Genomic DNA, 11,696 nt, shown 5'->3' with positions numbered 1-11,696 from the left:
TCACACCCTAGTTGACCTTGTGGTAGTTCGTTCACTTAATGCTCCATTTTACTCTTGAGCATATGACCATACTCAAAGTGAATGGGGCATGAGTTAAAAATAAAATACAGAAGAAAGGACATGATAATGAAAAATGCCTTTCATTTGTTTGTATGTTAACACGTATACTTTTTGTTTATTTTCTAGTCGAACTTCGCCATGGGGCGTTTCCCAAGCACGTGTAGGAAGTGTTACATGCTGGATTTTGGCTTGGCACGACAATTTACAAATTCATGTGGGGATGTCAGACCAGTAAGAATTTTTTTTTCCACAGTTACTGTAAATTATTAATAATTTCCTGTGAAAATATACACAAATATTTCTGGAAAGGTCCCTGTGTAAGATTGAATGGAGCAGAGATATATGACTTCATACAAAAGAAAGATCAAATGACCTTGGAGTCATAAACAAGGGTGGGTTCTAACTTTGGCCTAAGATGCAGACTTATGTGACCGTGGGCAGTGCTTAAATGCTTTGTGCATTGATCAGTCTCTGACACAGTTTTCTATCTGGAAAAGCAGGACCTCAGTGACTACTAGATGTTACGCTACAGCAGAATGTTTCTTGGCAGATAAAGTATGGTCAGGTACAGACTTGTTTACCAGTATAAGTGATCAGAAACAGGTCTATACCCATACCAGAAGTTCAGCACACAAAACCAGTTTATATCTGTAGCAGAACAGAAGTTAAGCACACGTAAACTGGTTGAAAAATGGTGGAATTCAGTCTAAGACTTGTCCCCCGCTGCCCAAAGGGCGAATGTGTGTTTTGTTTGCTACTCATCTAAACTGCGTTGCTTGCAGAAACCTACGCAGCTTGCATCGATTCTGCCTCAAGCTTTAAGAATATCTGTACCTAGCCTATAGGAGGAGGAGGATGGGAGACATTCGAACATTAAATTGAAAACCTGATGTTGTCTAGAAAAGAAAGAATCGGGCAGAATGATAGAATGAAATAAAATATAGGTAAATGTAGCTGTTGTATTGCTGAAAAGAACTACTGTTGTTTTAAAATGAGGGGAGAATTAACACATCGTTTAGTCAGAGAAGATCTTTAAAACAAGTGACTGAATGAGCAGATCACATTAGGTAGAGAAGAGCCTCTGTAATTTGCTGATGTTTGGGGGTTTGCATTTGGAATTCCTGAAATTTGCGAAGAGACAAGTAAGTGAACACGAGCATCATAAAATATAGTCCAGTGGTTCCCAATCTGTGATACAGGTACCACCAGTGGTACGCAGACAACCTGTCAGTGGTATGCGTTAACAGACTTATTATAATTACTTCATATGGCAAAAATTTGCTGGTGGTACTTAAGGTTGAACTGAAAAAATTGCTTGTGGAACTTAAGGTTGCATCATTTTAAATTGGTGGTGCGCAATCTGTCAGAGTTTGGGAACTGCTGATATAATCTTTTGTTGTAACTAGTTTTTAGTGTAAAAGTTTATAGTAGTACTTAATATTGTACTTTTTAATAATGTCTAGCATCTATATGAGGCACTAACTGCAGGAGCCTAATTCTACTGCGCGTTAGCATGCAGGGCAAAAACCATGCTAATGTGCTAATAGTTTTGGGCTACTGTGCAGTTAACATTGGTAAAAAGCCATGCACCAGTGCTACTGTGCAGTAGTGCCAGTTACTGCACATTTATTTAGTACTTGATTATGCAAGTACTAAACTTAATGTACAATAGTTACAGCGCAATAATGAATGTGTAGTGTATGTAATGAAACCTGATTTATTAGGAGCCATCTCTAGAATGTTTTTAGTTCCACTGTGGCTGAGGGGTAGGACAAAATCACAGTTTTTGTGTGCATAGACTTGTGAATTAACTAAATAAATTAGTGAGGTTCTGCTACACTCTGTACCTTCAGCCATAATGCTGGCATTTGAATGAAAATAAAGGGTAGGGGAGAGCAATAGAGTAGCTGCTGCCCTTCGAAAGGTGAGCTAAGCTTTTTGAAATAGTGTGTTTTTTATTAAATAATTCCAAACCCTTGTCTTTTTTTCTATATGTCTGGATATTTAGGATGTCTGAATTATCATTTTGTAAGGAAAAACTTATTTTTTTTTAAGTTCAATACTACAGGTCCACCAGTGATGGTATTTTCAGAAAAATTAACAGGAATATTAGATTTTGCATTGTGCAGTCTGCTTGCTTTTGTTTTTCATTGCAGTGCCCTCCAGTGTAACTGAAATAATTTTCTATTTGGCATAGTCTATTTTCAGGCTTTTTGACAGATAATACACGTAATATAATAATAATATTGTATATAAACAAGCAATATGCACACTTCTTTCATTTGCACTGATTAGTATGACTTATTTTAAGTACTAAGCCATTATGATTATGAAGAATCATATTTATATTTGTATTAAACAATATGATTATGAATAAAATTAAATTGGATTTTCTTTTAAGGAAAATATTCTGCGTGATTGTAGAGCAGCTATGCTCCATTATAATCATTCTTATTCTAATCTTCTTTAGATTTACTCTCAGGTTCACTGTAAACACAGACTGCTACTAAGGAGATTGCACCTTGTTTGCTCTTAATTTCTCCTTCTTCTCGCAACATATTGTAATGGTGTTTTTTCAAATTCCTGGACATCTACTATGCATCTGTGTTTCAGATATTTTTATCTTTGGTAAGCTACTCCCAGCTGTTTTTGTTAGAATCACAAGCTGTCAGTGGTATTTTGATGCGTCTTTGTAGTGGTGGTATGATCGACAAATAGAATATGTTTCTTGTTTTAAGTTTGCTATAAAAATGCTTTTGGAATTCTAGTATATATCATTCTTACAACATGTCTGATTCAGTAAAATTGAGGCTTGATCAAGAAGCACTCAGTGCCACCTATTTGACATCTGTGAAGTATTTGAAATTTTGTCTTGAAATTTGATATTTCAAATGGAAAGGAGGCAGCATAGATTTAATTTAAATTGCTTGATGTACTGCTGATTTGTGACTAAGTTAGACTTGTAGAGTAGTGCTGTGAGTACTGTGGTGTGATAAACTTCTAACGTGGTGCATAGCTGGACGTTAGTCATTTCAGAGATACTTTCTTAAATTGCCGTAAAGCAATACTAGCCTTTGCTATACGTTTAGACCAGAGATTCTCAACTGCGGGGTGCCTTAAAAAGATCCTTTCAAGGGTGTTGCATGGTGCTGCACAATGTTAGTACTGTTAGATGTACAAACGATTCATAAGACAAACCCAGAGATTTCAAATAAGAATTCATAGTATTAAAAACATTCTTACCTGCTGTAGTTTTTGAGTTTTTTGCAACAGAAGACTTGCTCTGTTTTTCTGTAGTCAAAAAATAAGTGAAAACCAAAGCTGGTGTTTTCTGAAGGCTCCCTTGAGGCTATCCAAGGGGGCCTGGAGTCTAAAAAAGTTGAGAATCACTGGTTTAGATGGTCTCGTGCTCAAACAGAACATTTCTAGCTGATGAGCTGCTAGTGCAACAAAAGTTGTTTGGGGACACGTTTTTAGTCTTAACTAGTAGTTCTGCATGGGTCACGAGACTTCAGCTTTTTTGAGGCTCACTGTTAATAGACATACAAACTGGGGATTATAGACTGAATGTCTTTGAGCGTGTGCTCAATTTAAGGTCCCTGCCACATGTTACACTTAAGATGTGATTAATCAGTTAGTCATGTTTTAAGTTGTAAGCTTGCCACACATTAAAGCAATGAATGGCATCATAAAACAAGGAATAAGTCACAAAGTTATTCCACAAAAAATGTGGAATAACTTTGTGGTTGGTTCCTTTCATGCTATTAATTGAATGTGTGGCCAGGTGTACCCCTATGGCTGGGAGCCCACCAGTTGATGGGGCTCCCAGTTGTGGGGGAACACCATGTGCTCCCACAGGTAAGAGCCCTGTCAGCTGATGCAGTGCAGGGGGTGCCTAGGATCATGATTCTGTTATGTACATGCAGCATGGCAGTAAGTGCCATTGTGTGAATTGTGCATCAGTTCCTCTTGTGCTTTTACCTGCAGGGGTCTAAAGAACAACTATCTGCAAATAACAGATCCCTAATCGGTAATTGCACCAGTAGCTTCCAGCAGGCTTGTAGGTGCTGCAAATGGAATAGTATGACATTGGTCTGAAGCTAGTTCTACGCTCCTTCACCAGCTGGACAAAAAGTGAAATAGGGTTGGTTCCAGGTCACAACTTAGCTTTGTGTTTTTTCAAATGATTCTTCCAGGTCCCATACTTGGGACCACCATTCTATTATAAAAAGGTCCTTCCATATACACAAATCTCTGTGGACACCAAATTCGTGCAACAATGTCTTATGAGCCTAATGTTTTACTGAGTTGAAATTTTTGGTCAAGTTCACATATACATCTTGGCTGTGTTCTCTGCATTTTTCCTTGTAGTTGCTGAATTGAAAATGTTGTATCATTAGTACTTCTTCCTAAAGAAAATCATAGTGTGATGCCCAAGATTAATGTACTCAATATAATTCTTGCAAGAATTCTCCCAGCAGCAGAGTAGAGCAATACCATGATGACTGTCATAGCAGTTTGCCAAGACTCAAAATGGGAGCATCCTTGAAATCTGGTGGCTTTGGGTCCTTTCACAAAAGTGGGAAAAATGCTATAAGTTGCCCTCATGGTCAAGAATGATTGCTTCTGTGGGTCAGGTAAACGGTTATAAATGGGGCTATTGATGGCTTAAAGAGGCTAGTCTTGGAGCTGCAGACTCTCTGGCAAACTCCATAAGTGGTGGTCAAAGAGAAGGTCAGACCACAGATTTCTGAATCTTGTTTCCTTTCCTTCCATTTCTGTAATTTTTTTGTCTCTAGGACAAGACAATTTTCCTCAAAGTAAGTTGTACCTTCTCTCTCAAGGCATTGCCATGTAGCCTTGTCCCAGGCTAGGTTTTCCCATTATGTGGTGTCGGTGCCCACACTTATTGTTCACCTTGAGTGCATTTTTGAAACTTTTCCTCTGGCCCCCCGCATGTCTTTTGTCCTTGGCTGAGTTGGGTGTATAGCAGTTGTTTTGATAAACATGCATCAGGCATGCGCACACAGTGCCATGTTCACTGCAGCTGATGTTAAATAATGAATGCTTCCATACTGATGGTGTTAGCATTAGCAAGGACACTGGCATTTATGCAATGATCCTCCCACTTTATGCCAAGGTCCTCTGATGATGGTATTCATAACTTTTTAGGTGGTTCTGATAAGTCACCCAAGCTTCACAGCTGTAGAGAAGAGTTGGGATTACCACAGCCTTATATAGTAGGAGCTTTGTTCAAGTTCTGATGTTGTGATAGCTGAACACATGATGATGCAGTCTTCCAAAGGCAGAGCTGGCACATAGGATCCTATACTGGATCTCCTTGCCAATATTGGCCTTCTTTGAGCGATGGCTGCCAAGGTATGCAAAGTATTCAACATTCTCCAGTTCCTGTCCATCAGTGAGGATCTCTGCCAGAGGAGTTGATTGACCCAGAGCAGGCTGGGGAAGCACCTTTGTTGATGTTAAGGGTCAGTCCCAGGAACTGGTATGGTTGAGAGAAGCAGTTAAAGGCTGCTTATAGGTCCTCCTCCTTATGTGCAGTGACAGCACAATCATTGGCATACTGAAGTTCCATGATCAAGGTTGATGTCATTTTGGTTTTGACATGGAGGCGGGAAAGATTGGAAAGGTTCCCATCCATTCTGTACTTGATGCCAATGCCATGTGGCAGATGGTCACGCATGAGCTTCTCAATGACTGCAGGAAAGATGGAAAGCAGAATTGGTGCGATCACACAGCCCTGCTTGACACCATGCTGAATGGCAAAGTGCTCTGTAGTGGAGCCACTACAGAGGATAGATTTGGTCATCTGGTCACAAAAGAGTTTTAGGATGGTAATAAATTTCCCCAGGCAGCCAAGCTCTGATAATATCTTCCATAAATCCTCACAGTTAACAGAATCAGTGGTGTTGGCCAAATCAGTAAAGACCATAATAGCTTCTGATAGTGTTCTCAGCACTTTTCCTGGATCTGCCTCTCCATAGACTGCTATGTTGATGGGGTGGAGAGGCTTACATGTATCAATGACTCTAAGAGCAATACTGTTGGTAGTCTTGTACTCCTGGTAGTCACCCATGGCAGTAAGGTCTAAGGGGAGGTATCGGACAAAGAGCAGTTCAACACAGCATAACATAAAGACCTCAGTGGTGGAGCAGGCACATGAAGAAGGCATACTTCTCAACAGCTGTGAAGGCAGATGAAGGCTGCAGTGGAAGAGTAACCCCAGTAGTCTTGGATTTTCTTGCCACTGGACACAAGTTTCTCCTCCACTAAGATCCATGCAGTTGCTGATGCATAATAGCCTCCTCACGTAAAACAAGTCAGACATAGGCTTCTCCCTCTGGATCCAACATCTACCACAGTAACCAATTGTCAATACCCATAACCTCTGTGGAGTCCTGCAGTGATGGATGAGTGATGACTGGAGACAGACCAAGTGATTGCTGGGAGTCCCTAGTCATGGATCCACACACAAGTGGTGATCGTGTGTTGGTCAGTTCACCCTTGGAATGGGACAGGAGGGTGATTCAGCAGCTGCAGTTGTGACTGAGCAGTTCCTTTAAGGGGATGCCCTCTGCTCACCCTGCACAGGGAGGGGGCTAGAAAAAGTGCCCCAAATGCAAGCTGTCCCACATTATCTTACCTGACTAGATAGCCACTTCCAGGGGGATCCAAATTGTCCAGACCCTACTAGATAACCCGAACAGTGACAGATTTGAACGTAGAACAGCTATTGTTGCCCGAGAACTCTCATGATACGACATTGATATTGCTGTTCTCAGGAAGACCAGATGTGCAGACGAAAGCCATCTGGGTGGCGGAGGGGGAGGGGGGTGGTTATATGCCCTTCTGGAAAGGGGAATGTATGGCTATGCTATAAATTGTGTAGTCATCTGCTGCCTATTCTGTTGGAAAGTTTTGGCTTCAGAAGCATTTGGGCAGGGTGCCTTACTTAGTGACATCTGTCTGATGGCCCTTTTGATCTCTTCTGGTAATGGAACTGCAGCCAGGGTTTTCTATGGTTGGGCACCAGGGCATGGCAGGAAGAACCTTGTTTGACATCCTGGGAATATTGTAGTGCCTACTGAGCAAGGATTTAATTCTTGCTAGTGAGCAGGCTGCCCTTATGAGCTGAATGATCTACCACTTATTTACTAGATAATTGACATTTTGCTCCTGATTTTGGTCAGGCAGCTGCAGTAGGATGCTAAATGACATTTAATTGAATATGCAGAATAAATAACATTTATTTTTATTAAATAAAACAGATATAAATATTTTGGACACACAAACTTCTGTTATCAAACCCTGTGTCAAATTTGCAACTAAATGTTGTATTGAATACTGGGATTAACTATTAGTAAGTGAATTTAAAAGATCATTTTTTATTGGTTTAGAAACATTTTCAAATATGTGTTGGTGAAAGTGACTTGCGACTTAAATTCCTTCTTAAGTCTTTTGAACATGAAATGGTGTCTTATGTGACTTAAGGTTTCTTTCACACTTCTAAAACTAGTAAATCTCATCCTATCTTGCCTTGTTTTTATTTTTGCTGCATTTTCATTAGTTGTGGATTCAGTTTATTCTATATTTAAGTGTTTAAAGATACTAAGTTTAATCATCAATATTCCTTGTATTAATACAAGAAAATGTAATCCTCAATATGGCTTGCAGTTTATTTTTAATGCCAAAATCTTAATTAAAATGTAAATAAAAATTTAAAAATATTATTTAAATAAAAATCAGATTTGTTTTGGAAGATTTTTCTGCTTAATTTGTTTCCCCCTTCTCTTTATTTAGTTAAAAATCCTAAGCATCCATTTTTTGCAGCTATGTTTGCTTCCCTCTTCCAAACCAAGTTTTTGGAATTGATTCCCCCCTTCCATACTATTAATTTAATCACAGGGTTTTAATGGGGGTGTATAAACTCCCTATGTGCAAATTTTACAGCCTCCTCCAATATATTTGTGTTTATTGCAGTCTGTATTTTTTACTGGATACCATTGTCTTCTATATGCCTGAGCTGGTTGTAGAATTAAGTTAAAAGAAGCTGCAGCTTCTGTGATTAAATTAAATTACTTTCTGTACTAAGCAGATGTAATTACAGGAAAATTACTTCCAGGATATTTTAGAAACCTTTCTTAGATAGAAAACCTGAGTCCTCTGTTTAGTATCAATTGTTTTGGTGTGACTTGACCATAAGGTAATGCTTTAATTTTTTCCTACCTTTTTGTGGATTTTAGTTTCTTGATTCTAGGTAGCTTCAGAAAATGATTTCCTCATTTTAAACGTGTACACAACATTGATTTGCATGAAGAACTCATAGTTAAATACTTTATATCATGGCTTACACTGAGATAAAACAAGGCCAAAGGTTAATGTCACTATTTTTCCCCTTCCATTTTCTACCATAGGTAACGGGCATGGGATGAGCAACAATAAATGCAGTTAGCTTGGTTGAGTCTGACTTGTAAGGTAGAAGGTGGATATATTTGTCAAGAAAATTATATTATTTCACAATCATATTATCCAGGGCTTGTTGTTTAGTTAATTAATTTTTGAGAAGGAAAATGGCAGAATAAATGGATGATTCAGCTTATCACCAGTTTAAAAAAAAATCTTTGTTTCTTAGTAGGAGATTTTATGCAGGACTCTTACAATTGTACAAGCATACCATCAATCTTCATTTCTTGACTTTAGAACTTGTTTGTTATTGCTTTTGCCAGTATGAAGAAACAATACTACAGTACACAAATTTAAAATACAGGAGCTTTTTTCAACACAGTACTTTTCTGAAAACAGCAAGAGAAGTATCAGTAGAACATTTCTGTAGCTTGACATTTAGAGGGCTTGCTGTGGTTTTCATTATGGTCATCGGATGTCCTAGGTAGATAATATATAATCTATTTAGAGGACTGTCATGCAAGCTTTTTTTCACCCCATTTAGTTGGTTTCCTTCCCTGGTGGGATTTGCCATTAGAAAGCACAATATTTCACCTTTGGATTAGGATATCCCAAATGACCTCCATTCAATTTACAGCAGGTAGGAGCTGAAATTAATGATTTTGCAGGCTTCAAAAAAGCGACTCCAAGGAGGATTTTTTGGTGAATAAGGAGTTTGACATTTGATAGTTATCTAAAACTGCTACTGTTGTAGGAATTAACTCCTTCTGCCCTACCACATTTTCTTTCCCTTCAAATCTCTAGATCAGTGATTCTCAACTAGGGTGCCTTGATCTTTTTGTGGGTTCCATAGGCATTGTGAGCACTGTTAAGCAATAAGCATGCAAACAGGATTCACAAGGTAAACTCAGACATTTCAAATAGGAATCCATAGTGTTAAAGGCATTCTGACTTGTGGTCTTTCAGAGTTCTTTGGAACAGAAGAATCACCCTTATTTTTCCATAGTAAAAAAAAGAGGGGGAAAATTAAGAGCTGGCATTTTCTGGGGGGTGCCCTGAGTCTAACAAAGTTGAGAACAGCTGTTCTGTATTTTAGGACAGCTGAAAACAATTCTAGGGCATCATCACAGCAGATCCTCAGATGAAGAACTGATGCAGAATAAACTGCTGCTTATCAGACTACAGGACCAGTGAATTAATTATATATTCATTTGTTCTCCTGGGTAAATGAGTTGTCCTTACTCACTGATTTAGAAGCCCAGCCTCTTTGGATTCATGTCATCTCAGACTAGAAGCAAGTGGCAAGTGGAAGGGCCTACAGGGCCCCTCTGCCAGTCAGTGGTGGGGGGTGGGGGTGTATGGGAGGGAACTCCAAGGTTAAAGGAGCTGCTGCACCATCAGCTGGGCCTGCAATTGAAACTAGGCCCTAGTTATAGAATAAAATTCTAGGTGAAATTGGTTAAAGAAAGAAACATTAGAATAATGGTGTTGGAAACTGGGTAGAGAATGAAAGGGTGACGGAGAGCATAGAATGTGCATGGAAAGTAGACTATGAAATGATGTTGAAAGTGTTTAAAAGGTGGCAAGTTAGAGGGAATGAGACAAGACAAAATGCTCTAAGGGAAAGACGAAACTGGAAATTGAACTGAATTGGAAGGGGTTGCAGAATGAGAATTGCCAAATTCTGTTTTTCCTCCTGGAATTGAACTATAGAGGCTTCCTTCAACCTTTATCTGGCAAATGCATCCAAAGTTAGTAAAACTGGCAAACCTCTACAAATTCAAAATTTACCAGTTTTTACTTCGAGAATATTGGCACATGTTAGATACTGTTCCTATCATCCTATTCCAGTCTTTTGTCTTGTCTTGGTGATGGCTAAAATGTTTAAATCAAGGAAGGCGTCTTTGTCGTCTTAGGAAAGGAATCTAAATGCCTTTATCTTTTTTGATGTAAACCTTAATCCTTAGCATCTTTGAGTATATGTTTCTAATTTGTTAGTGGTATTGGGAAAGTGTACTGTATTTTCTCTCACATGACAAGCACCTTTCCTCCCAAAATCATTCTTAAGGCATCAGCATGTCTTATGCAGGGAAACTGTTTTCTTTGCTAGAAAAGAAGCACACATGAATACGCTGCGTGTCGAGATGGTTACCACTTATGTCTAGCTCAGTAAGCTTAAGGGGCAAAGTCCTGCATTAATGTATTTTAGCCATAGCTATTGGATGAGCGTTGTAACTTGTCCCACAAGCAGCGAATGAGCTGCTGATAGTATCTTGATGAGGCTTGTAATGTGGAAATTCCTGCTGCTTCATCCAGACTGTCTGAAATGCCACACTTCCTGTACACTGTTCCCAGGAAGACTGACTTTGTCACACAGTTGGCCACAACTGTGGAAAACTGTTTTTCTACATTCTGCCTTCCAAAAACAAGGTATGTCTTATTTGGGGGCGTCTTGTATAAAAAAAAAAAAAAATACAGTAATTTTTGTTTTTCCCAAAGTGTCCAGTGGGTTTCAATATTCTGTATTTCTGAGGGTATGAAACAGGACTTCAGAGAGTATAGAGCTCCCTGGGGAACTCCACTTGATATCTCCTCTTAACTAGACATCTAAGCCATGGATGACTACTCCTGGGGAACAGTGATCTAAACAATTAGATATCCATCTTACAGCACTTTTGTCTAGCTTTCTAATGAGACTGTCCTGGGAGATGGTATTGAAAGCCTATCTGAAGTCAAGTTATATCATATCCATTGCTCTCCCCCATCCACAAAGCACATCACCATGTTGTAAACAGGTATCAGGCTGGTCAAACATGACTTGCTCTTAATAACTGTTCTTTAATAGCTGTTCCTCATCACCTTATTTTTCTGGTAGGTGTTTAGAAATAGATTACTTGTTGATGTAATCTCTCTTGATATCTTCAATTACTTGTTGATGCAGTCTCTCAGGCCGAGCAATTTGTATTCTCCTCCCCCCTTTTTTTTTTTTTTTAAGATAGGCATTATATTTATACCCTTTCCCAGTTTTCCAGGATGTCACTTTACCTTAATCAGTTCTCAGAGAGAATTGTCAATGGTTTTGAAGTTACTGTTATGTCAGCTAATTCCTTGAATACTCTAGGATGCATCTTGTGCAGTCCTACTGACTTTAAAAACTTTCTGTAAATAATCTCTAATCCTTTACTCTTTCTAGGCTGCTTATGTCTTCCCCT

The 11,696-nt window shown here is 38.9% G+C and overlaps 1 protein-coding gene across 2 annotated transcripts in view; it reads left to right on the top strand.

The window, feature by feature from the left end:
- TTBK2 (tau tubulin kinase 2) overlaps window positions 1-11,696 on the top strand; it is a 220,708-nt gene that overhangs the window by 47,139 nt on the left and 161,873 nt on the right. Inside the window, exon 6 of one of the 2 annotated variants that reach the window (XM_019519088.1) lies at window positions 187-291. In XM_019519088.1, the coding sequence (XP_019374633.1) occupies window positions 187-291 (105 nt within the window). Of the gene's footprint in view, window positions 1-186; window positions 292-11,696 lie in introns of those variants that run through there. The other variant, XM_019519087.1, reaches the window with a different exon arrangement.

The sequence above is a fragment of the Gavialis gangeticus genome, unplaced genomic scaffold, assembly GCF_001723915.1.
Source record: "Gavialis gangeticus isolate Ggan-Ray unplaced genomic scaffold, GavGan_comp1, whole genome shotgun sequence".
NCBI lineage: Eukaryota > Metazoa > Chordata > Crocodylia > Gavialidae > Gavialis > Gavialis gangeticus.
This window is presented reverse-complemented; position numbering and strand designations above follow the sequence as displayed.